The sequence below is a fragment of the Bemisia tabaci genome, chromosome 10 (assembly GCF_918797505.1).
Source record: "Bemisia tabaci chromosome 10, PGI_BMITA_v3".
NCBI classification, from domain to species: Eukaryota; Metazoa; Arthropoda; class Insecta; order Hemiptera; family Aleyrodidae; genus Bemisia; species Bemisia tabaci.
The window spans coordinates 9,085,896-9,113,008 of NC_092802.1; the positions used below are offsets into that span (position 1 = coordinate 9,085,896).

Here is a 27,113-nt window from a genome sequence, read left to right on the forward strand (position 1 = left end):
TTATCCTGAAATTGAGAAATGCTTTTATTAAGAATAAACACCCCCCCCCCTCCCACCATCTTCTTACCCAAGTATCGCAAAAATCGCAGCGATATTTGACTATACGGGAATGAGTTCATCAATGGGCAGACATTAAAGTGAATCCGAAAATCATAAACGAATAAGTTGCTCCCAAATATTATCATTCTTTGACAAAGATGCTGTTTTTCCCCCTTTTTTTAAGGACTTTTCTTCTTCCGTTTTTGAACGCCATGTTCTCAAATCCTGATTATACGAAATGTGTAACAGGCACTCAAAAGTTCTAATCTTGAGATGCCAAGGCAAAATTCCGTACTTTAGAAACTCCGAGTTTCTTAGGGGTCTTTTCTGCACTTCTGAGATATCGTTCATAAGAATGAGGATTTATTGCCACTTACAATATTGCAAATTTTCCCACCAAACATGGTGGAATACAAATCATGGGACACTGTCAAACTGTCTACTTTGGTTTAAATTAAATTTTCAATTTCAGCCTCGATTCTAAGCACCGTTTCCATCACGACATCATCCGATTTTTTGCAAATTCAAAATAAAAAATCGGTCTACAAAAAAAGACGATAGCAATCAGTATCCTAGATATCAGATGAGCATTGCAGCAAGCTGATAAGCAACGCAGCGGCGCGGCGCGGCGGCCAGCAACGCAGCCCGTTGCACTCAACCTCAACCGTCAACTGGCCTGTGAAAGCGCTCGATTTTAAGCAAACCGCGCTCATGTTTTCCCTTGTAACTTCCAAAGTCGGATGAAAACTAATATGATTCTGAAAGCTAAGGATACGTAGAATATCGATTTGCAAACCGTTTCTTGGACAAGTCTGGACATTTTTTTAAAACTCTAATTGAAGTTTGAATTTTAGTTTTTTGACTTGTCGATTTTGAATTCACTCTCTGACCCCCAGGAAGTAAAAAGTAATCATCACCAAAGACGTAAACGAATAGTCTATGTTTGTATTTAATTGTTATAACAAAAAATGGCATTTAAAATCATCTCGGAAGCTAGAGGAGCAACATTTGTATACGTGCGCTTTTACCTCTTTTTTTCATCTTTCCGAAACACGCGTTTCTCTACGCCTGTCATTTGAATATTCCTCAATTAAATTGTTAAAATCTTGGTTATTCTGGAAGTTTAGACCCTCGAGGTAACTTCTACACCTTTGGTTCTTGCTTTTAATGATTTTCATTTTTACCGTGAATGTCCCGTTTCTGTAATGGGCTCGTCCCAATGTGCGCCACTGGCGGGAACGTGAGAATCATCAGGGATATCCAATCGGCTTGCCTTGGGTACGGAAGCGTCATGTTTTGTGAACTGGTGAGGGAGCAAAAGAGGTTAAAGTTTGCTCAGATGACCTCATCCAAAGTCCACCATGCTGGTCCGTCACGTGCTGGTCTGTCCGGTGCGGTAACATCGAATCTCATGCCGAGCGTCATTGAGGCGTATGAACCGATTGAGGAAAGGGTTTCGGCGATTGGATTGGGCAGAATCCGGTCTCTGGAAATTCGAATAAAATTCGCTGGCCGTACGCCGTTTTGCTCTTCCATTACGTCTTGAATCCTCTTCAAGAGGAAGGTCCGACACATCTGGACGAACTCGTCCTCTGTGAGAGGAGCAGCAACACCAGGTGGCAGGAGGGATGTGAGGATGTCGTAAAGTCGCGTGGGGAGTGAAAAGTACAACGCAGGTTGAAATATTGATCGCTTATTTATCATCCACATGAGAGTGCTTTACTATACGACCAAGGAACTCGAACCATTTTTGAGGCAGTTGACTGAAATGTCATAGTGAGCCTAATGTATAGCAAAAATTGGGCTCTGAACCTGCAGTCATCCTCGCGTAAGGATTTAGAGTTACCAAATCCTTGCGCAAGACTAACTAGAGACTCACAAGCATAGCGGTTAAAAGATGGGGGTCGCATCCTTACGACTAGGCTGCATTAAATGCGCTCGAAAGACACCCTACTGTATTATTTGCTACACTATATCGACTACTGTAGCCATGACATGAAGATCCGGCCGATGAAAGGAGAAGGAGAAAAATAAACAAGTTCGACGCTGTGTAACACATATTTTTCAATTATTAAGTATAAGAAGCACATGATTACTGCAAAGAGATCGATCAAAATTGTTATTCGTCTGAAATTAAGTTGACACTCTTGAAAGAATTTCAATCACTCTTAGTCAAGAGTTAGGTCGATTCTCTTAAAGAAATTTTTACGGCTTAGACAACTGCCTAACGTAACACATAAGATTATTCTCTCTAAGAGTTGGATCAGCATATTGATCAGTCTCTGTTTATTAATTTTTCTCTTCGTCAGACTATTACGGAATACCACAGTGAAGTACTTGAATCAGATCACCATTTTTAATCGTGTCATCAGAAAGACAAAATCACGTTATGATAAGAGATGAAAAAAAATAACTTTTATTAATAATTTTTTCTTTCAGCTGGAAAAATATTTGTCAGATTCTTCTACTACTTCATCCTTGATCCGATATGGAGATTTTAGTGTCATCTTTATTTTAGATGAACTGTTATTGGACGTATCTATACCGAAAAGGAACTATGTTCCTCGCAAATTGTATGCACATAGTTCCTTTTAGCATAAACACGTCCAATTGTAGACGAACGATGATGTTTTACATCCATTAAAGAGGCTCTCCGTGCGTATGTGCCTTATTATTGATTTTAGCTTTAATACCTTGGGCTCTTATTACATGCACGGATTGAATGTAGATGAATTTTTTTTTTTTCTTTGAGTATTTTAAAATCAATCTTTGACGACGCTCAATCGCCACATGCAGGCCAATTGATTTCTAAAAGTAGAAAACTGATTGATTTTCATGCTCCTGTTTCTTCCCACTCGTCCATTTTTGTAAAATACGTGACATTTTCTCCTGTGCTTTTTTTATTTGTACCATAGAACTCGGCCCACTCGGAATTGTATCTGCACAATGGCCTACCCCTGTAAGAGAAGAATATCAGTAGTAATGGTCATCTTTCTTTGTACGTTTTTTAACAAAATGTAACGACAAAAATTTCGTGCGCAATCAGCGGCAGTCTTCGCCGCACACTGAAACTAAATTTGAGGTGGTCAACTCGGAGTTTTCTCGCAGTATTCGGAGAGAAAGAATACCACTCACGAGGACTGAACCTCGGTCTGTGTGGGGCACTAAAGTTTTTGGTTGAACTTACGAACCTTAGATCTTGTAGCAAAAAAACCTATTACTTGAATGCGATTCGGGTTTTTTCAAGCAAACCTTCGTTCCGTGTACCGAAAACCGTGGAAAAACAAGGGGGGAAAACGGGAAACAAGGCTAAAATACACAATTAATAAAAACCGAGACGATTCGATTCACAACTGAGTCATTTTCAGTCGGGAATACAAAAAAAAAATTCGTTTTTCATCATTTTTTTCGTTCTCTCGGATCCCGGCCACCACCATGGAGGGCTCAGGTTTTCATCGTTTTTTTTTTTTTTAATTGTTATTGTATTTATGACTAAAAATGACTCAGTTGTGAGTCGAATCGTCTCGGTTTTTATTAATTGTGTATTTTTAGCCTTGTTTCCCGTTATTCCCCCTTGTTCTTCCACTGTACAGAAAACTTAAGGGGTTTTTTCTCCGCTCGGGTACCATTGTCGAGGAGCGCTCTGTGATATATCGATTGATCTGCCATTTGAACCTACGGAAAAGGACCGATTAAACAGGGTGACCGCAACATACACCTCAATAACCGATTCTGTACCATATTTTCAAAAAGGGAAATATCGATAATCGACTATTTACGCCTCGCCTTTGGATGGTATCCGTCGCAAGGACTCGTCACCCTGTATGTTCATCAGTTCATCTCTTGTTACTACATCATACCTCTCAACCATACACTGGAAAAAAAACACAATGGATCTAGAGTCCAGACTCTTGAAAACATTGACAAGAAAAAGGACTCATGATTCAATCAGATTTATGCCTAAAAGGATATCCGCTCAAATTAAGAGGCTTGGTTCTTGATTTAAACTTAAATCTGATTGAATGAAGAGTATTTTTTCTTGTCGATGTTTTTAGAGTCTAGACTCTAGATCCAATGTGTTTTTTTTTTCAGTGTAGAAAGCGCTGTATTAGGTCAGGAACGGGTCTCCGTTGAATCGTCGAATATACCACCAGACACGATACTAAGTTGAGTATTCTGATAAATGATTCCTAAGTAAAATTCAACGATGAACACGATTCGAGCAACGAAAATTACTGAAATTCAGACCAAGATATTTGATGTTTCTTGGCGCGTGAATTCAAGCATCCCGCCGCCTCAGCATGCGGAATCCCTCCTCAGCATCTCTTCTCCGATTCCTGCGGGGGAAGCGGACTTCGTAGCCGCCGATGCCACACACAATAAAGCTGACACTCTTGAGTTCATTTATAAACAGTAGAATAACGATTACGGAAAATAATATCTTCCTCCTAAAATACAGTGTAATGGAAGTAATTTATTATACACCTGAAAACAAAACATATTGGATCTCGAGTCGAGACTCTTAATAACATTGACAAGAAAAAATACTCTTGATTCAATCGGATTTTTGCTTAAATCAAGAACCAAGCCTCTTAATTTAAGCGGATTTCCTTTTGATTTAAACAAAAATCTGATTGAATCAAGAGTATTTTTTCTTGTCAATGTTTTCAATAGTCTGGACTCTAGATCCAACGTGTTTTTTTTCCAGTGTTCGGTAACATTTAAAATGGATGGGACAGAAAATTGCTACAATTCACTTGAGAGCATATCTGCCGCACAGTCTGCAATTAGAAATATTTTCCGTATGCGACACATCATTATTTAAATGATTTCGTTGTATGTTAAGACACCTTTTATCATCGCTCGTATTTATGTAAATGATATCTGTGTTGGAGTTGTGTACTTCAATATCACTGATTTTGTTTTCTCCAGTAATAACATTCAACCTCTCTTCCAGTCGCGGTTCGAAGAAAGATGCGTCGGGCGATCCAGTGCTTTTTGGCCCTATGGTTGTTCCATTTTTATAGTGAAGTACACGACTATTATCATCCTTTGGAACGACCAGAATTGTTAGGATAACGCGCTCTCTGTTTCCAGCCGATCTTTCAACCGAGGATTTGAGCAGTAAACCACACTCGGCATACCTAGTAGAGGCATACCTTGCAGTCGCTTGTAGTACTATCCCAATATCCTAGCTTGAGAAGCAGACGAAGAAACAGCCACCAACCTTGCGACTTTATTATCTCAGTTAGGAGTTGATTTCAGTTATTTTCGACGGAAGAATCGTGTTCTACGTACAATTCTTGATTGAGAAACATGCATCAGAATGCTTGAACTCGTACCTTCTCTAGCGGTGCCGGACACGGGAGCTGTCAGCAAAAGATTTCGGGTGCAGATTGCAAAACGACCAAAAACGACGGTGGTGGCGCAACTGCGGATTGCACAGGAGTTAGGGCGCTCCGCGAGAATATATGAACAATACCTATACAGGGTGATCCAAAAGTCCCTTCCACCCCCTCTAACTTTTTACCTAATTGAGGTAAAGATTTGAAACTTGGGGGATATTCCCAGGTCAAAGGCTAGTCAAAGGGAGCTACTTTTTGGCCCCCCTAAAATTTTTACGGAGGCCCCCCTAAAATTTGTCAATTGAGTGCAATTAGTATTTTAATCCCGGTTAAATACTCGACTTTATCTAATTTATCTTCTCGCGCAAACTAGTCGCAGGACTGTATGAGCCCCGTCCCGTGGAGACGGTAACTGGGAAAAATCCCAGAAGTCTCATTCCTGCGATTCGAACTTGGGACAAATCCTATGAAAATGTCCCGTGGAGACAAGGCCGTACCTTTCTCCGCTTGTATTTTAATCCCCCTAAGTTGATAAAATGACAATTCTATATCTACCAGCAATCCCCCCCCCCCCCCCCCCCCCCCGATCACGTCATCGGGACACCCATCAAGGACGCCATAGACTCGTCCGTTGATGACGTCATGGAGGACTTGTCGATGACGTCGATGGAAACGAGTCTCGTTGATGACGTCATGGAGTCATCCTTGGATGACGTCTTGATAATGGCATTTTGAGGTCACATCCCAGGGTACCAGTTGATGGTGACGTTACAACACAAACCATAATTCATGTCTATACATTTATTAATAATTAGTTTTTGATGGGTCAATATTTTCTAAATTTCTAATTAAAATTTGTTACTGTACAGTCGCAATCTCTTGCTACGCTACAGCTGTAGCCATCGAAGTTACTACAAAATAAATACATTATTAAATTTCGGCACGGTTTAAAATTTTAAAAAAAAATTCCCCAGGTGGTTAATTATTTGAAACTTAAAGTGACGGAAAAAATTACCGTCACAGGGGCGTGGGGGATGACGGTTGGTGACTGGGAGGGAGCGTGTCAATAAAGCTTTCCGGATGGCGTAAAGGCTGAATATGCACGCTTGAAATTTGAGGGGGAATATTCATCGTGGCTTCAATGACTTGTTCCTTTTAAAGAACACAACATACATTTAATACTCAATGAAATAGATAATTATTTTCTTAACGCTGCAGACTATATTTGCTGAGTTTGATCTATTTTCTGCGTCTTCCCCCGAAAGAAGGTTAACGCTGCTAAGGATGACGGCCGTATACGGTGAGAGAGAAAGGGCTTGAAAAGTTGAAAAATTGGGATGAGTAATTTATGAACGGTCCCTCATAATAATATTATAGATCCGCAACGTCTAATTTTGTGATTTCATCGATCACCACATTTTTTAAGGAATAGTTACGCCACAATTAGACGCATTATTGTCCAACGGATTTATGTGCATTATGACGTGAGCCCTGGTATGCATGTATTCTTATGGGTCTCAGGGCTTATGTCTTAATGCACATAGTTCCGTTTGATAGAAATACGTCCAATTTAAGAAGCTGATCCAGCTTCTTCTGTTCTGGGCCGTGTCTACTTCGTCGTGCCTTGTACATGGCTTTTTCGACTTAGAACACATCGGATAACGTAACTTCGTCAAAGTTTTGCACATCTTCACTGCATGTCTGGTACGATCAGATCCCTCCCTACAATTTCGGCTGGTTGAACGCTGTCATTGTCTGCTGTATTTCGTTTAGAGCGTTTTCTTAATCCATGAACTTGGAGTTTTTTTATTGTCTGCTCAGAAGGAGAGAGTTACCCGCAACACCGATACCCTCTTATGAATCATTCAATTATCACTTGCGACATCTTTACTGTGCTACTTTAGTGCTGCCCCCTCTCCTCTAAATATAAATAATTCGGCGTATTTACGCAAATTCCTAATTCCCCCAACGCAAAACCATTTGTGCAAATGTCCTGAGCGGTACGAAGCATATTCCTTTAAAAGATTAAAAAGGAATCCACACACATACGTTCTTTCATAGAAATTAAATTGCCTCTTGAATTTGGCCATAGCTGATATGGCTTTACCCTGTCTAATAAACGCATTCCAGTTTTCCGTTGGCTCAACCGTTCCTAGTGGTTGAAATGCGTTTATTTCATCGATGAAGTTGATAACTCACTTGAAAAGTTCGGCATAGTGCGCCCGTTTCGTCTTGTTCTTCATGCCGGCGCTCATAATACTAAACGCATCTCGAATGGGATCCGCGCATTTCGGCTCCACGGTAGTCAGAGCTTTTGATACCTCCTGGAAGTAACCTGAAATAGACCAAATAGTGGGTTTTTGCGTTTGGCCCAGATATTCCAGACCAAATTTTCATCAAAAACCAAAGTCTGTCATCAGTGTCAAACTCGCTCCTAATGTAAACAAACGAACGGCGACATAGTCCGGACATAAACAAAGCGGACACCCAGAGCGGACTTCCTCGAGATGTTCCAGACTCAATTTCTGAGCGTTAGCGTTTCTTCACCTCGACAAAAGAACTTTCGTCCGCGTCTAACATTTATCCTTTTCGTAAAATCAAATATCAGTTACCCCGTTGATCTGTTCATGGTGATTTCAAGTGAAATTGCGGCGAGATACTCCAGACTCCTAATGTAAACAAAGCGGCCTGTACCTGGTCGAGATGTTCCGGACTCATTTCTTCATTTACGTTTCTTCATCTCGACCAAAGAAGTTTCTCGCGCATTCAAAGTAACATTTTCCGGTTCCATTGTTAGAGAAGAAACAAGTCATTTTGTTGTAAGTTAGGATAATATTTGTGTTGATTAAGTGGCTTGAGCATTGGACTACCTGGCTGCGCCTTGCATAGCTGCCTCTATATCAAGATGATTGGGAGAAAAGCTTACTGGTTGATGTGCGAATCTGAATCCTAAATCCCTAGGAACGGTAGTTGTGAAAACCAGACGCATGTACTATGCTAGGTACCTTGCTCCTCACTCACTTTCTCATGGATGTTCACTGGTCTCTCCAAGGTTCTGGTTTTGCGATGCGTCGAAGCCAATGCTTTAAGTTTAGCTATAACAACCAGGCTTCGGAGATACTAATTAACAATCCTAGCAGTCACCAAATTCTCCAGCAAACCCGCATAGTTGTCTATTAACAGCTGAAGAAGCAATGGAAACCGTATTTACCTATGACAACAAGATTTTTTCCGTTGGAACTCTGATAGTAAGTATGAGGGGGAACTATCACCTTTAAGGCACGTTTCTCCATGAATTTTCTTGTTTTTTGGCATCAAACTAAGTAGAACTCAAGGAAAATAAGGCAAGATTTTACAAGTCACCATGGTTCATCTGCTGAAAAAATAGAAGAAAGTCTAAAATTCCTAATGAACATCACCAAGATGGTTCTGCCACCAGCAGTTCATTTTTTAAGGCACGGATCAAATACTGTGGTTATCTATTATTCTCACGGTGCCCATCAAATTATAGGTAAGAAACCTAGTCCTGTAATAATAATGGCATGGAATGACGGGCTCTAATTGGTGACTTGACCATCCCCAATAAGTTATGGAAAGAATTTACTTCTCAAAAGATCCTTTGCGAATGAAGCCAAGTAAATATGCGGATAAAAGTCCCGTGTGATATGTGAAGTGTACTTATTCAAAGTAACTTCAAAGGGAAGGGATGAAATGTTCAAAAGGTAACGTCCAAATTTGCAAAGTTGTAGAGGCGCTAGGCACAAATTGGACAAGGTGCCGCTAAGTAATGATTAAATGAATTTTTTATTGTTATTAATTACGGAAAAGAGAATCAGGCCGAATGCCAAAATCCAAAATTCGAAAAGTGTAGGGTGGTGTAGGAGCCGAACCTTCTTCGAGATTACGGGCGGCGAGCGGCAACCTGATTGGCTACGAAGATTGCCGAGCATGGCCGAAGGCCTACTCGCCGCTTGGTAGGTGTTGACGGCGGTTTGACAAACAGCAGTTTTTGGTGAAATGTGGTCCGGAATATCTGGGCCAATCTGTTCACTCCAAATAGTGGTATGTGGAGCAGTTGTGAATATGTTAACCACCAGTGTGTTGTTGTCTCTTGTGTTGTGTCTTGTTTGAGAGGAGGGAATGGAAGTAAACATTTTGAGAATATGGACCACTAGACAAGGTACGAACTTGAACATTCTCATACTTGTTTTACAATCAAAATTTCACGTAGAATACGATTATTGCGTCAAAAATTACTGAAATCGACTAGGCATGGGCCACTAGACAAAGTTCGCATTTAATCATTCGAAATGTTTCCTCATCAGAATCTCACAGAGAACACAATTCTCGCATCAAAAGTTACTGAAATTAACTTTTCAGTACGTCATAAACGTTTTAATTGTACATTGGTCTCGGGAAATTTGAATTGCCTGGTCACAAGAAACACAATTCTCTACGTGAGACAAATCGCGCACCTTAACGGTTTTGGCAGGCTTCTCCATCAAGCATTGTTCACTTCCCACCCCGATGAAACTGATTTCCAGTAAAAATCAGATCTCATGCAAGAAAAACTGATGCATCTGACTATGAGTCTAAATCAGAACTTCATTAGGAACCCGGAGCGTCAACTGAGGTACATAAAAGCTCAGAGAATGGTTGCCTAGCTCTCCAGTGGGTGTTGTTGAGATCCATGTGGAGATGGATGAATAGAGGATGGAATCCCTATGGGTGTCTTTTTACTCTTCTAAGTGTTGACAATTTGTCATAGCTGAGCCAAAGCATCAGGATTGCGATTGCCATCTTTTCGTATCAGACTGCGATCTGCCGTGTTTAGACCATTGTGTTTTCATTAGCGGAAGGTTTGAATTCACGCGTCACAGAAACATTAGATATATTGGTTAAGAGTCATTTTCAGGGATTTTTCGTGTCACGGATCGTATTTTACATACAATTTTGGTTAAGACACATGTATCGGAATGCTTAACTTCGTACCTTGTCTAGTGGTCTATTGTCTAAATGGGCCTGTTGCACGCAAGAAATGCCACGCGGACTGAACTTATTCTCTGAGGGTAAATTCGCCGTAAAATCACGTTGATCATATCGATAACGTCTGAAAGCCACTCCTTAGCATGCAATCTGCGTAGTTCGACAGAGGACACGGGAGAATTTCATGCGCAGCGCGCATGGCGCACGACCTGCGTTTTATTATTACTCTTCATCCAGCGTTGAGAGTTCACTTATTATACTTCACGCGACCGGTGTATAATTTTTTAAGTCGAAAATTTAAAATATACGAGCACTGAAAAAAGAAACACATTGGATTTGGAGTCCAGACTCTTGAAAACATTGACAAGAAAAAATACTCTTGATTCAATCGGATTTTTGCTTGAATCAAAATGAAATGCGCTTTAATTAAGAAGCTTGGTTCTTGATTTAAGGTAGATTCAAATTGAATCAAGATTACTTTTTCTTGTCGATGTTTTTTAGAGTCTGGGCTCTAGATCCAATGTGTTTTTTTTTTTTTTCCAGTGCATGAGCCGCAGCGCGCATGGCACACGACCTGCTTTTTATTATTACACTTCATCTAGCGTTGAGAGTTCACTTATCACTTCTCACGACCACACTGAGAAAAAACTATGGTTTATAAACCTATTAGAGGTAAATATGGAACACCTATGATAGTCGTAAATAAACTAATGATTCTCGGTCTGTGAGCCATACTAAGGTCTCTGTACCTAATTAAGGTACCCCGTATCATAACTAAGGTATATGTGCTATTATTATATGTAGAGGTACTACTATTAGTGGTGTTCCATATTTACCTCTAATAGGTTTATAAGCCATAGTTTTTTCTCAGTGCAGTGCATAATTTTCGAAGTCGAAAATTAGGAAAAAAGTATACGAGTGCCTTTGCCAGGGAGCTCTCCCCACAAGAAATCGTTCAGCACCCGCCCGTCGGCGGCGCCGCGGCTTGCTATCAGACGCCTACAAACCTAAAGGGCTACTTCATGCACTACGCAATGCTTGAAGTATCCCTGTAGGTTTGTAGGGGGCTACTTCATGCAGTGCGCAATGCTTGAAGTATCCATTTAGGCTTGTAGGGGGCTACTTTATGCATGGCGCAATGCTTGAAGTATCCCTTTAGGTTTGTAGGCGTCGGTGTGCGTGTCGAGCTGGCAGCGGTAGCACATTTTGCGCACCTCCCATCGCCGTATCTCCCCCCCCCCCCACCCACCCGCCCGGCGGCAGGTATGGTAGTTACGCCACTGCCATTTATCTTTCCTCGCTGCAATTTTTGTCCCGAGCTTTCGAGAGATTTTTCTCACCTGAAAAGTCTGCGTTAGCTACAAGTGGAGCGCTCGAAGCTACCGCTGCGTAGACCAAGTGGGGATATCTGTATCTCATCCAAGCTGCTAAGGATCCCGCGTAGCTCCATCCAAAAACGATCCATTTTGGATTCTCGAATCCGTGTTGAATGTTCATCTGCGTTATGAAATTCGCAACATCAGCCAGCGCTTGCTCACTGCTCAAGTATTTTAGTGAGTCCATCTCTAAGTTGCTGTCGAAAATCAAAATTACCACCAATCAATGCACTGGAAAATGTCTCTACGGTCTCATTGGAATGTGTCAGTCGCAAAACATAGCCACAGTAAAAAGAAAGTGACATTCTGGGGGAAAAAAAACACATTGGATCTCGAGTCCAGACTCTTAAAAACATCGACAAGAAAAAACACTCTTGATTCAATCGGATTTTTGCTTAAATCAAGAACCAAGCCTCTTAATTTGAGCGGAGTTCCTTTTGATTTAAACAAAAATCTGATTGAATCTAGAGTATTTTTTCTTGTCAATATTTTCAAGAGTCTGGACTCTAGATCCAATGTGTTTCTTTTTCCAGTGCATCTTATATGTGTTATGTCCCAAAATTAACAATACGCGCATCTGAAAGGTATACATTTCCCTATTCTATTTTTCGTAAGTTCCACAAGAAACTTACTTGTTTATTTTCTGTCGGATCAATAAGAATGCTTTGCTTGCAATTCTTAAATTTCTTGGAAATATACAGGTTATTCCAAAGTTACTTACCACTGGCCATAATTGTCGTTCCAATTATTATATCGGTTTGCGGTTCAAGACGTTTTTCCTTATATCGAGGGGAAACTTTTATTGGTACTTTCCAGTTTTTGATCCCCTCGAGGGGGCGGGGGGCACCTCATATATTTCAAATGGCAACCCTTCTCATGGCCTTTGGTGCTTTAGTTTTGAATAACCCTGTATAATTTTCCTCTTCCCTCAAGAGGCAAGTAGACGAATCAGTAAGAAACAAATTCGCCTTGAAATGTTATTGACATAATAATACTGAGAAAAAGTACTAAAAAATGACCCGATACTGTATGTAACAAGATAGAGAAATGGTGCTGGGTCCACATCATTCTGCGGAGAAATCAGAACCAAAAAATTACAAGCTGAACATCTTCCCCCTTCAGTTTCCTCTTCGTACTAATTAGAGTTAAAACTTTTTTGACTCTTATTGTATTTTTTGGAATTTCTTGCTTTGATTTCCCCGCGAAATGGTGTGAACGTACTAAGATCGTTATACAAACTACGACGGAATATGGCCTGAGAGAAAAAATGCGAATAAGGACCTAATTTCGTAGACAATTAAATTTGCAACATTTTTTTACTCTCGACATTTTTGGTAAGAACCGAAGTTTTCGAGTTACGTGATATTTTATAAATTTTTTGCCAACTGTCTCATTTCCCCGCGAAATGGTGGGACACAGCACCATTTCTTCACCTTGTTACGTACTAACATCGTTGTACAAATTAAGACGTAATATGGCCTGAGAGTAAAAGTGCGAAGGGCCTAATTTCGTAGACAATTTAATTTGCAACATTTTTTACGCCATACATTTTTGGTAGGTACCGTAGTTTTCGAGTTACGTGCAATTTTATAAATTTTTTGCCAACTGTCTCAATTTTTGGCAAAAAAGTGGTGTTGATGAAATTACCTTTCTCCCGATCACTTTTTATCCGGTTATCAGTAGACGATAGCTATTTCGATGTTAATCATCATCATCAGGTCACTTCGACTTCGACTTCGGTAAACACTAACATCATCAACCTAATGCAGCCCGATAAAAATAAGTTCAACTTTAAATTAAAAAAGTGGTGCTTGGGGCGCGCTGCACGTGTTAGTATTATTCGAATGGGCCCAAATTGTGCAAGGGTCATTGGATCATTTTAGCGGGTGGGATTAATTTCACCACCTAACTTAGGACCATTCTAATGTAAAGCGCTGCAGTAGAAGAGCAACTCACCCTTTTGGTATGGTTTTACCGTAGAATCTGTGCTCAAGCATAAATGTTGCAGCTCTCCATTTCCTAGCTTCATCTCCCATAAAGCTGTATCCAATGAAGTGTTCAATCATAGCCATATCTCCAGAGATCAAGAGAAACGCAAGACTGTTATTACCATAATACGCTTTGTTCATCGCGTATCTCTGTAACAATTTTTAAGAATCAAACCGTCTCAAAACATGCTGGACTTCAGCTGTAAATCGCTAAAATAATGCAACATCAAGGGTGACTGTTTTCTGATCTGCACATGAAGTGGTAAGCTTCTTACGCTTCAAAATCATCTGATGATCTACTGTTTGCTCAATGGCTGTCACACCAAAGTATTTTTTAAACCTCAGCCAACTCCGACCGTCAAATTGGAGATCTAAGGAAAGTTGGATATCCTTGGACGGCATTAGTTTTAAATTAATGTAATTGAATGGGATTTAAACAAGGCTAAACAAGCCTACACAATTTTACAACACTAAATAGCAGAACGTCTCTAGCTGATTTCCAGCTTTTGAGTGGTTACGTTATAACGTTTATAGTCGGGTTCCCAATTATTTCTTATTAATTATTTTTTTCTTTTTTGCAGCTGAAAATGAGCCGGTAACGACTCGAAATGTTCTGCCTTGTTAGTGTTTCTAAATCTTCAGCCTCGTTTACTCATATTTTAGCCTCTCTTTAGGTATTTTTGAACTATTTTTTCGTGTGCTTCATCGTTTTAAATTAATTATAAATTGAATATTTATGAAGGCTGCTCAAGAACTATTATGCTGCAAACGCATCTGTGATAACGTTCGGAGTCAGGTTGCCAGTCAATTTATCAATTATTTTTTCTTTTTTGCAGCTGTAAATGTAACAGTAATGGCAACGACGCGTTTATCAATTATTTTTTCTTTTTTGCAGCTGTAAATGTAACAGTAATGGCAACGACGCGAAACGTTGTGCCTTCGTATTAGTTCAGAACCCTCAGCCTTGATTTAGCCTCTCTCGACTGTATTCGTATTTTTTTTGAACTATTTCGTGTTCTTTATCGTTTTCAATTAATTACAATCTGAATAATTATTAAGGCGGCTCAAGAAAAATTACTTTTCAAACTCATCTGAAATCCCTCCGTGGTGGATCAAAAACAAATGAAATTTCACTCTCAACCTCTAATTACACTCACCTGAGAAAATACCTCCGTATTAGAGGGTGTGAAGTGATCGAGCTTTTGCTCAAACCACAAGTCTGCCTCCAGTCCCTCAGTAGGCCCGTGCTCTTTAACGTAAGATTCCAATTGCATCGTAAGTCCGCCCAGCGGGTGGAAATAATCAGGCCGCGGCGAATCGTCTATCGCTCTCACGTTTACCACGAGGAAGACGCATGGTATTGCGAGAAATAGTAACATCTGAAATGAGAAATGTACATCATGAATATCATTTAAACATCCGTGAGCCATTCGTCAATAATTTATCGGAAGGATGATTTTACCAGCATTTCGCATTTAAACTTAGAAGGAAGGAAAGGTAGTGGGGCATTAGCATTCCCAAGTAAGATATTAACAACGTGGAAAGTTGTTCGCCACCTTATTGGTGTTGAACATTAAAACTCTTGATGCACCTACCTACTTTATTTTGTTTTCGCAGAAACGGATTTTTACGAAATTTCGCTACCGAGGAATTGGATTTGCGGACTCTGAACATTTTACGCTAAAGTTCTGCATTTAAATCCTATTCACCACGTACCTTATTAGATGTAATAGATTTTGAAATAGTTGAATATTATGGTAAGGAAGTTGTTTTTTTCAGCAATACACAATTTGAATATCAAAACATAATAGGCATTAGTGGCAAACTTGGAGCAATCGTATCTTTAATTGCGACGTTGCAGCCGCCAGCAACGGCTCCTTTTTTGAAGGAAAACTTTCATGTTTCGAAAGTCGTGATTTTTCTTCAATCGAATCGTGTATTTTCTGCGTTTTGTCAATGATTAAATCATGCCCAATCTACGATATTTTTCTTCTGTTTACTCAATGTACGACTTAGGGACATGTGACAGCAGCAAACTGAAACCGGACCGCACTAAATAGCTTTGACACATTCACACAACAAGGTTCGCTGATAGCTGTGCTTTCTTGAAAGTGCTGGTAACAGACTCGTTCTGAATCTGCTTCTGATTCCTGCTGATCTCAGGATTCACGCAGTACCGAAACTTTCGAATATCAAGTCCTGCTATCAACGTATTATCACTTTCTTGCACAAATAAAATTTGTTATTAGTAATATTCTTACAGGTATACTGTAAGATGTGCAGTTTTTTAAAGAGATCTGAGCCATCACTTTTTTTAGGTATGAATTGTATCCATACGACCGAGAAACTCAGTTTAGGAGATTTTCAATTGTGAAAATTATCGAACTGAAGTATCAAATTATTGGGGAAAATTGAGGAAATTGAGGTATTTCAATTGGGTTTCTCAGTCAAATAGGAAACCATCTCCTAGATACAATATAACTTCAAGTCCATTTCACCCTAAGCATCCGTGAGCCTGAATTTAGCAATAGCTTCATCTTTCTTGCAGAGATTACTTTTGTACCATAACCAGAGGGATCTTGTCGGTAACAGCTAGCGTCAAGGGAGGTGGGCAATCTAGACCATTGAGCGGAGTTGGGTAGTCCACAACCTTTAAAGGGAGGGCAAGGGGGATATTATCTCCTGGGTAGGCACGTAATTTCCGCCAGTGCCTGCTTAGGTCAAAGTGTAGGGCTGCTAAGGCATGTAGATGTGAACCACGTCGGCTTAAGGTACCTAGAGTAGGATTTATTGAACTAATGTTCTCACTAGGTAGCATACTCATCGCTTGTTGGACTGGCTCGATGAGCATATTGACTATAGATCTGGCCAAGTAGCCTATTGCGTGCCCATCAGTCGACAGCACCCGCAGGTTCTCTCCTCTGCACTGGCCAATCATCTGCTTAGTTGGGGCGAAATTGAAACCCATTCTATTCATGGAATAGAAGAGGAAGACCGACCAGGTGGTGGATAAGTTAGACAGCCAAATGTCATCTCCCTGGTGGACGGAATACAAAGATGTGGGTATTAAAGCATAGGATTCAGCCACTAGTTGCTGGGCCACTTTGACATAATACCAGTTCAAGGCGGTGTTGGTGAGGTCAGTGGTTTGAGTACCAGAGAACAACCCTTGGTGCACTCGTACTAGTATTCGCTTGGAGGAGTCTTGAGGGTCAGGGATTTCTACTCACATATTATACTTGGAACGAGCCAGCCATAGGTGAGCTTGCAACCAGTCTACTGGGGCATGGTGTTCTGGCCCTAGGGATTTGCTGACTTCATGCAGTATGGCCTGTGATCTAGGAGAGTGTTGGATGTTTAAGTTAGCGAAATCTAGCATAGTGAGATGATGGTTGGTGTTTGATAGTGAAGCTCGCTTGATCACCTTGACCATGGCTTCCACTCCGGACACGCCCTTTTCTAAGTCAGGCACTAATTTCAGGCGCTCTTCGAACTTATCTGTGGCATAGGCGGAGATGATGTAGTGCAAAGGCTTTGTCCCACAAATGGCCCTGGCCTTGCCACTTTCAAATCTAAATTCATCAATTTAGATACCCGAATTTTGATTGAGTTTGTGGCCGAAGGCCATAATTTCTAACATTATATTATTGGACGTGTAAAATAATAGTAGAAAAGAGAGAATTTAAGAAGAAATACTCAATGGTAGCTGGAAAGCCTCGGATCGTGGAAGAAAGTTTACAGCGTGGGAAAGAACATCCACGGAGCGAACACACGGGGGAAAAAACACATTGGATCTAGAGTCCAGACTCTTAAAAACATCGACAAGAAATAAATACTCTTGATTCAATCAGATTTTAGCTTAAATCAAGATCCAAGCCTCTTAATTCGAGCGGATTTCCTTTTGATTTAAGCTTAAATCTGATTGAATCAAGAGTCCTTTTTCTTGTCAATGTTTTCAGGAGTCTGGACTCCAGATCCAATGTGTTTTTTTCCAGTGAACAGTATACCGAAAGACACAGTCGATAGAATGAGTGGTGGAAGCATGGACATTTAAAAGAAAGAAGAAAGTTTACCGCGCACGTAAGAACACCTGCGGGGCGAACAGCGCACCTATAGACACCCTCAAACTGAGGGGTAGAAGCGTGATTTGTGAGAGGGACACGGGTCAGGGGGTTGAAAGCGTCTTGGGCCTTGGAAACGCAGGCGCGCTGACTGATCAGGAAAAACTTGCACAGGAAAGCGCCTGTGAGTGTCAAACTGAATTAATTTCGAAAAGAGTAATCACGAGGTATGAATTGAATTTTGAAAAAGACAAAATAATCAATGAAAATATTCTCCTTCACGTTAAATATTAGACAAACGGTATTTCTATCAACGGAAAAACTTGCACAGGAAAGCGCCTGTGAGTGTCAAACTGAATTAATTTCGAAAAGAGTAATTACGAGGTATGAATTGAATTTTGAAAAAGACAAATCGGACAATCGGAAATTTATCTTACTTTCACTAATAATTTCTTGTCCGGTTTTCCTTGGACGACGTATATGCGCTGTGAATCGTGAAATATGGCCCCCTCCTCCATATCTTGGACAGCTTTTTCGATTAGGTTAATGTACGTGTCCGGGAACATCTGGATTGCTTGTCTTTGCAGGGCTGTGAGCTTCATGTTCTTGGTAATGAAGATGATCTGCGTTTCATTTTCGTTCACGTTCACTGTAAGATGCTTGGACCTTATTTGCGGCACTATTACGGTGCGTACCCTATCGCTAATTGAATGAAGACAAATATTTGACAATATTTGATTAGCAATTTTATTGGGTTGGGTTATTTTATATTCTCTAATAGAGTGAATCGTGACTGTTGTAATAAAGATTATCATTGGTGGAATTAATTTTTCTGTGATAGACAGATAAATTACATTTTTATTTAACTCTATAAACCATGATATCCTCGACAAAATATTCAAAAAAAATATTCTCCTTCACGTTAAATATTAGACGAACGGTATTTCTATCAATATTTTACACATTCTTTGAGAACACTAAATTCGTCGGTGTTCTTTTCCTAATTTTTCGCTCATATTTTGACTCTTTTCCTTGTTGATTTTCTCAGCACACCAGGAAAAACGTGAAACTTTGGCGGTAACGAATCGATCAGGTATAAATTTTGATTTAGACGTACCTTGAGACACAGCTGAGATTTCGGCTCGTAAATGCTGATACTATTAGGGTATTATGAGACAGCGTGTACACTGTTATGCGATCCCTCGTGGAATGAAGTACCTCCCATTGTCCGTTTCTGTTTACGTTATTTCACTCGAGTCGTGGGTGAAGTGTCTTTAAGCGTCGCCACTTCAAAGTTTCTGTGAAACTCCTCTCAAATCGTTTGAAGGAAAAAAACCAGGAAACATTTTTGTCCGGTTTCGACTATAAAACACGCGTTGCTGAAATGATGATTACTTCTCGTGTAAAGGGGTTTTTTCTCTTGTTTTTTACCAGGGAGGATTATCCTGTGGTATATACATGGTGTATGCATTTCTTAGATATACAGGATTTTTAAAAAGTCACGCTCCACTGGCCATAACTTTCAGTTCTAAATATGATATCGAGTTGCGATTTAAGACGTATTTCCTCATATTGAGGGGGAAATGTTTAAAGTACTTTCGAGTTTTTTATCCCCTCGGGGGAGGGGCCAACTCGAAAATCTCAAAAGGCCATCCCCCCCCCCCCTCATGGCCAGTGGTGCGTGAATTTTGAATAACCCTGTATAAATAACGCTGAAATAGGAAGACTGCATATTGTGATTTAAAGTTACTAATATTTTGTACCTGTAAAATAAACCGAAATAATCGTAAAACTGTAAACCGGAGAAACCAGAACCAGAGATTTTAAAACTGTTTTGGACCCACTTTTACTATCATTCCAGGGAATAGTTGCTACTATGTGTCTGCATTGTATCCCGAAGTCATACACTGAGTCCTTTCCAAACCTTTGATTAATTTTGATGCATTATGCATGTTGTATTCTCCACCATTGAATAGTGTTGTGTGAAGCTCCATGAAAGACACTTCTTAAAAATGGTTTCAGGTTGAGGAAAACAGACATTTTAGACACAACATTGCACCCTAGAGAGGCCAACAACATTTTAGACACAACATTGCACCCTAGAGAAGCCAACAGCATTGTGAGAAACCACATCCGTCCCCCATCACTACATGACTAGAGTTCAGCAGACTATGTCAAGTTACACTATTTAACCAAATTATAACAGAGTGAACAGGTTGAATAATATATATATAAATTAATCATTAGCAATAGAGAAAGAGAGGTAGAATAATATATACTTAAAGTAATGTTTATAAAATGTTGCCAAATGTTTGGGCAGAGGCCAAAAATAAAAAATAATAAATGTGAAAAGGAAATACTAAGTAATTTTGAAGAGTGGACTGCACGCGTTTTTAATTTTTGAAAGACTCCCAGGCCGCGCGGGACCGGCTACAGAGCGAATCTTGGTTTTTCAAGGAAAAGAGAAAGCGAGAATTTTGAATATTATAGAACGACAAAAAAGAAACTCACGAGGAAAAATTTAAAACTCATTCAGAAGTGAATGCACAGAGAAATTATTACTTACTTTTGAAAGAGAGATAGACCTAAAATACAAAACTGCCGTAAAAACTGATGAAAACTCCTAGCTTGAAGAGCCTTACAATTTAATCTACATTTAATACGAAATGCTTGAAGAGCTTCAATACTAAAACGCGGAGCTAAAAACGCTACTGGGATTCCAGTAGGAAAACACTACGTGTGATTTTACGGGGAAAAATAAAACATAATCTTCCCCCGCAAATTTAAGTATCGTGGCGTAATTTGACTTCAAAGTCCTTGGAAAGGACCGTTCAAAAATTAATCACTCGAAATCACTTTAAAAGCAATTTCGAATACACGTGATTGTCCATCCGAAGAAAATTGTGGCAACGGCTCCTTGGATGAAGGGTGGGTCTTCTCCCAACGACAACAGCATGAATAGGGCGTCGCGAATCCAGAATAGGGCGTTGACTCTGCCGTAGGAATCTTAACGTGGGGTGGAAACTTCTAGTCCACGACGTGAGTCTAAATATCTTCGGTCACTTTTACTTTTTTATCGAGAGAATATAGAATTCTGTCGCTAATAAGTTAATGAATTGAATGAAAGGAAATCGTTGAATTAAATCATTCGGTTCAATCCAATTTTCTGAAAATGTGACTGATCATTTTTTTGGATCCTGCAAATCGTCTGGATGGAAATGACGCAAGTCAGGTTTCGGCTCACTGGATGTTTTGCATTTTTCATTCCAGCAATCTTAAAAAACCATGCGCGAGTACAAGTCAAAGTGTACGTTTTACGATCGTAGTTTTTGATGAAACAGATGAAATAGTAATTATTACACATCTATACGAAATGCAGTAGCGCCATCTTCGTCGAAGATGACCGTCAGCTCGATTCAACGCTTCCGGCGTTATCAGGATAAAGACCGACTGTCCATTCTGCAGAACGTGGTCGACGTTTGTTAGAGAGTGGACATCCATTCGTGTGTTGCGGCCGTCTATAATGTGGACAGCGATTTCATAGCGTGTCGGAACTTGAATACCTAGGGAACCATCCTGACGAAGATGCTCCGTGCCGAATAAAGGAGTTACGAAATAGCGCCCCATCTACAATTTTTGTAGCGACTTAGCCACAATTTCTAACGATTCTCATTTACAATCTTTTGCAAGGTCCTCAGTTACAACTATGGCCAATTACTAATAACAACTTTTATACTGAAGTTCTTATCATCATTCTAGCCACCAATTACCTTCTGCATACACCATCAGCCACAACTCCGTTCTTTTATCGAGTTGTGTAAGTGAAGGAAAGAAAGAGATTCAAAGTCTCTCTCCATAAAACTTTATGTAGAGTGGAAACTTCTAGTCCACGACATGAGTACAAAATATTTTTTGCCACTTGTAGTTTTTTATAAGGAGAATATAGGATCCTGTCGCTATTAAGTTAATGAATTGAATGCAAGGAAATCATTGAATTAAATCATTCAGTTCAATTCAATTTTCTGAGAGTGTGACTGATAATTTTCTCGGATTAACTCAGTTTTATCGGTAGTTTGCTATTATGCTTCGGTTAAAGTGACAGAATATAAACCTCCTCACCAGGGCTACCCCCAATTCCTCCTCCGTTCCTGCGCCGATGAAATCTTTCCCCCCGCAAAGATGGTACACCAGTTCCTCTTCTGGCTTTAATTTCCTTGGCGGCTTCCCGGCATTGCCTGTTGGCAAGTTAGTCAGGCTGGCCGCCAGTTTCTTAATTCGAAGCTTCATATCGCTCCACGTCTGGAAAAAGTTACGGAGAGAAAAATTGGTTTTATTGAACACATCATGGTAAACGAACAAGAATGGTACAAGGGTCATCAGAGATTAAGATCACTTAGTTCGGAGGAAAATTTTTGGATTGCTTGTCTAATCTTGTGGGAAAAGGAGATAACTTAGTGTTCAAGTGCCTTACAAGTACCAAAGAAATTGCCAACAGATAACAAATTTTTGGCAAAAAAAATGTTCCATGGTACCAATCTATCGAATAAAGTATAAATCACTTTCACCCTCTGAACTTGAACCCACATAACAAAATACGATGCTGAATTAAGTTAATTAAATTTGGAATTGTCGGGGATGAACTGAAATTTAAGTACCTACGTCCAATTCAAAAGAAGAAATGAAAATTAGAAAAATCATTCATGGTAGACTAGGGTGTTACAATTTCATAATTTCATACATACATACGATTTGCTCCCACAGCGCCCTTCGGCGCTCTTAACGCTCAACCACTACAGAACTCGGTCCTCCCACAGGTCATCAGGGAGTTGGCACTCCCTCATCTCATCCGTAACCTCCTGTCGCCAACCTTTCACAGAGCGTCCTTCGTTTCCTCCCAGGAGGAAGCATCTTTTGTGGCAGCCTCTTATCCGTCATCCTATTGACATGACCGCACTAGACAAGTTGGGTCATGGCGTCGAACACGATGTCGTTCTTGACTTCCATGATCTGATGCACTCTTTCATAAAAAATAAAATGTTGGTGGAAACGTTGAAACACCATGAGGGACAAAAGTTTTTAAACTAGATTTTTTTCAACTAGGAAACAATTTTTTTCCAATCTTTGCTGCTAAGCAGTTAAAAAAGATGACCGCATAGTAAAATTACCAGTTTCTTGAATGACGGCCTTTTGATGGCTGGGAACTTATTCATGTAAGTATATACTGCTTGAGCATCATCATGATTATCTTCGAGTTCCCCAAGTCTTAAACGAGTTGTGTTGGTCCATCTTTCCGATGCAGCAAAAAAAATGACCGTACAGTAATATTACCAGTTTTTTTAATGAAAGCCTTTTAAGTGCAGGGAACTTATTCATGTAATTGACCACTTGAACAGCATCATGATTATCTTCCATCACTTCCATCCACGACTTCCATTATCTAAAAAATTCAAAATTCCAACTTGCAGACTAGAAGAAACAAAATTGTTGGGAGTTTTAATCTGCATTTGGTGTAAATAAATTGTTCATTACATTATACTTACTTGCTTCCATCCAGCAGCGTCCTTAGAGGCTGCACAAATGACATTCAGCTCATTGGTCAGCCTCTGCCATCGTTTTACCCCCGCATCCGCATGATTGATCATCTGCACGTTGAGCGTCGGTGTCTGATTGATCATCTTCACAGCAGTCCGATTCTTCATCTGCGCCGTGTGATTGTCTGCTTTCTTCTGTGTCCGATTGATCGGCTGCAGGACTGTATTCATCACCGTGAAACCCTGAATCGATTCCATGCTTGGCAAAATATGAATGATCCACCACGTAAGTGATCAGGTGCGTCCTCTGGGCCTCACTCATTCTTTGCTACTTTTGATTCTGAGCATCGCTCATCCTCTGTTTCTTTGGATTCATCCTGAAACAGTAACACAGCACAAATATTTACAGCATAATGTTGTCTAACGACATGTTGGCGTTTCGCGATCCCCCGCCGCACCGCGCGTCGGATTTCATTTGACATGAATACAGGCTCCAGGGATATTGGATGTGTGGATATAGAGAACATGCCCGAAAAATTGGTTCTATATGCAAATGATATTATGTGCCCATCACAGATACCATTGTAAAAACAAAAAATTCCTCAAATATGATATAGTATGCAGAAAGGTATGGAAATGGCAAAAGATATTAAAAAATCGATAAGGAGAATAGAAGGTCGAGCAGAAACCAGAACATATCTACAAGAGTACAAATGTCTTTACTCCCAGCTTCTTCGTACATTTTTAACCCCTTCGGGTAATCAAGTTTGGCCAGTCTTATACCCGTTCAATATGGTTAACTTGCATTGTCTTAAACCGAAATACCTGACGAGTGATAAGACCCGGCGCTAAACTCCTCGCCGGTTAAAGGATAAGTATGTCCCGAAGCTGAGAGAGCCAGACACAGATAATGATCCAACGCACCCAACAATGCAGTGTATACCCCGCGGGGGGGGGCTCGCGTTTCTGGGAAAAAAACATAAAGAAGCCAGACCAAAATTAAAGACATGAATTGACTATGTTACAAAAATAAAATTGTAGCATTTATAAAATTCATTTTATAAACCTATTTTTGTAAAATATCGTATTTTCACTTACATAAATATTGACTCGACTGTGTACAGAGAGCGAAATCTCTCCAAGTTCAGTAAGGCGAAAGACTCCACGCTTCTCTTGAGTGTTCTGTAATACACTTAGCTGAAAACAACGTTAATCTCGATGAAATATACAAATCTCCTTCATTGCGAAATTGAGATGGAATCAAATTGTTGATGTATCAGCGGCCTCCAGGGGCGTTAAACCTAACATGGTTTTTCAAAATCACCATTCCACATGAGACTCATCATCTGAAGTTGGTCTCTCAAACTAAGAGAGAATGAGATGTTGTTAGAATAAGTAACGAGCGTAATTTCGTATCTGGCGCCGTTGCAACTGCAGTTGATGACTGGTGATCGTTGTCCGTTCGTTGTTGTTGATAAGAAATAAAAGATGTGATACGTAAGTACAAGTTCAATTTTAATTATAATATTATCTAAAACCCAATCCGTCCAACAGTTGTCGACGTCGAAAATACATTCTATTCAAACTTTGAACTCCACACTGTTCACTTTTCACTCTGAATATTTCTGATCATTTGGCGTTCGCGAGTTAAGCATCGAAGTGGCTGATGATGGGTGCCCACCGTAGTGAGCCATGATGTATTTAATCTTCGACAACCTCGGTGAAATCTTTTTAATGTCCAATTGTAGAAAATTAGCAATACCTTGCATCTTTAAAACCTATTCTAAATCAATGTACCAATTCTTCGACCAATTTTTTTAATATTGTTGCCTTTTGATTCGACTATTTGAGTTCGAGCTCAAAATTAATTTCAGTATGTTTTTCAATATGAAAGGAAACCCTTCTGGAGTCTTTTCCTTGACGTAGTAGCAAGTACCACGGACTAAAAGTGGATGACAAATGTGTGGAACCAATCATCCATTATTTGCGGAGCGGATTATGGACCACGGTTTGCAAGAAGGAACCGCGATCTCTAGAGCTTTTCTGAAACTGCAGCCTTAAACACTAGTTCTTAATTGTTGAATGTAATTCAAATATTGTCCTAATGGCAGGAAAACGTCGATAAAATGTTTTTCACCAGTGAATAGTGAAGAGTGAAATATTGACGGGTCATTAATTTAGCTGCCCACTTTAATTGAGCGATAGTTTAATAGCTTCAAAGACACGAAAATACCATCCAATTTATAACTCTTTTGAAGCGACGCTCCCTGCCGCCCGCGACGACACTGATTACTATCGGGAGGGTTGGCGACACAATTGTCTCCCCTAGAGAGGGCTGCTCCGCCTCCAGGAACGTCAATTCTTCTTCACTCAGGATGTCCTCAACTGTCCTGCCGGTGCCATGGAGGTTATTCTCATTTACGCCAATCTCATTTCAAACCCTTTCATGGAACCCCCACAGCCGGGACCCAGCCCACCCCGGCTGATTTGTAACTTACCGGCGCTAACTTAAAGTTTGTGAGCGAAGTGATTTGGATTTAAAGCAGCGGGCTGATTGTTGAAATTGATAGACAAAGTTATAGACGAAGAAGATGAAAAGGATATGGAGGGAACCTATTGGTGGAAGCGGGTGCTTACTATGGACAAAGGAGGTAGGGAATAGACTAACTAACGGCAACCCACGAGAGACCCTTTAGTTAGTCCATGCATTATTTTCTCCCTTAGTCTGTAAGAACCACCCATTTCAACCAATAGGATCTCTTCATACTCCCTGTCTTCTTTATCTATCGCTTCGTCCATCAATTTCGACCATCAGCCCGCTGTATGTCAACTTCTCACTTCGTTTTAAATTTCCTGTTTTTCCCGGCCTAATCATCGAAAAAACCGCTTATATTGCAGCATTATGACGTATCTCAAGAGGCTTCGCCGTGTTTGTCAGTCTCTGATTCATAGGATTTGTATCGATCCGAAATTAGAGCCAAATGTAAGTTCCGCCAAAAATCACCGGTCCGGCTTCTCTGTTCGCTACTACTGCTTGCGCACAACCTACTTATAACTTCTCGGAAACCAGAGTTTTTCCTATTGTCTTAACTGCTCGATACATAAGTGCTGCCACTTTGAGAATCACGATTTTTCGAGAGCTTTGATAATCCTCCGCCTCCACGCTTCGACTTAGACCCTCGTTTAAGTCGACTATACAGGGTGATCCAAGGTTAAAGCGCCAGACTGCAGTAGCATTAAGTTTTTTCGACAAAGAATTGCTCTTTTTTTTTTTCTTTTCTTTTTTTTTTTTCAAGATGATTTATTTTAGCTTCCAATTCAGATATATAAACAATGAATTTAAATTATCGATAATGTATAGAAAAAGTAACAACATGATAGTTACTTATTATAATAAATCATAAGTCTCTTGAATCAAATTTATAACCTTGTTTTCACCTGACCTCGACTTCTCTGCCCCGAGTCTGTTCATGGTCATTAAAATATCGTCACAGAATTTGTAATCCCTCCGAATTGAATTGAATTATTTTTATTATGCCTTTTTTACGATTCAACAGAATGATTTAGGGACTCTAAAAATAAGTTTTGCACCAAAAAAAGAAAGAAAGAAAGAAAGAATAAAAAACATCGTAGTGAAACCACCTACTAAGGTTAGATCTGGTGTTGGATGGGATCTTGTTAATTGATAAAGCAGGGGTTACCAACTGGACTGCATTTTGCAACTTGGAACTCTAAATTCTGGCTCTTTCGGAAAAACACTTACGTGCATTGCGAAACTAATCGCACA

The 27,113-nt window shown here is 40.0% G+C and overlaps 2 protein-coding genes across 3 annotated transcripts; both read right to left on the minus strand.

Moving 5' to 3' along the window:
• Positions 1 to 2,114: 2,114 nt before the first annotated feature.
• Positions 2,115 to 19,089, minus strand: LOC109029893 (putative serine protease F56F10.1). 2 transcript variants are annotated; one of them, XM_072305053.1, is made up of 6 exons: positions 18,233 to 18,412; positions 14,892 to 15,113; positions 13,703 to 13,884; positions 11,711 to 11,943; positions 7,584 to 7,719; positions 2,115 to 2,996 (listed from the first exon to the last, which is right to left on the minus strand). In XM_072305053.1, the coding sequence occupies exons 1-6, from the start codon at positions 18,395 to 18,397 to the stop codon at positions 2,873 to 2,875; spliced, it is 1,062 nt and encodes a 353-aa protein (XP_072161154.1). In that variant the 5' UTR covers positions 18,398 to 18,412; the 3' UTR covers positions 2,115 to 2,872. The 2 variants fall into 2 exon arrangements, with proteins under 2 accessions (XP_072161154.1, XP_072161155.1); XM_072305054.1 differs by lacking the exon at positions 18,233 to 18,412 and adding an exon at positions 18,913 to 19,089 and having other exon boundaries at positions 2,117 to 2,996.
• Positions 19,090 to 19,501: 412 nt separating this feature from the next.
• LOC140225637 (uncharacterized) lies at positions 19,502 to 24,270 on the minus strand. Its single transcript, XM_072305199.1, has 2 exons — positions 23,336 to 24,270; positions 19,502 to 22,094 (listed from the first exon to the last, which is right to left on the minus strand). Exons 1-2 carry the CDS (start codon positions 23,582 to 23,584, stop codon positions 21,858 to 21,860), a joined length of 486 nt encoding a protein of 161 aa, XP_072161300.1. The 5' UTR covers positions 23,585 to 24,270; the 3' UTR covers positions 19,502 to 21,857.
• Between the last annotated feature and the right edge of the window lie 2,843 nt (positions 24,271 to 27,113).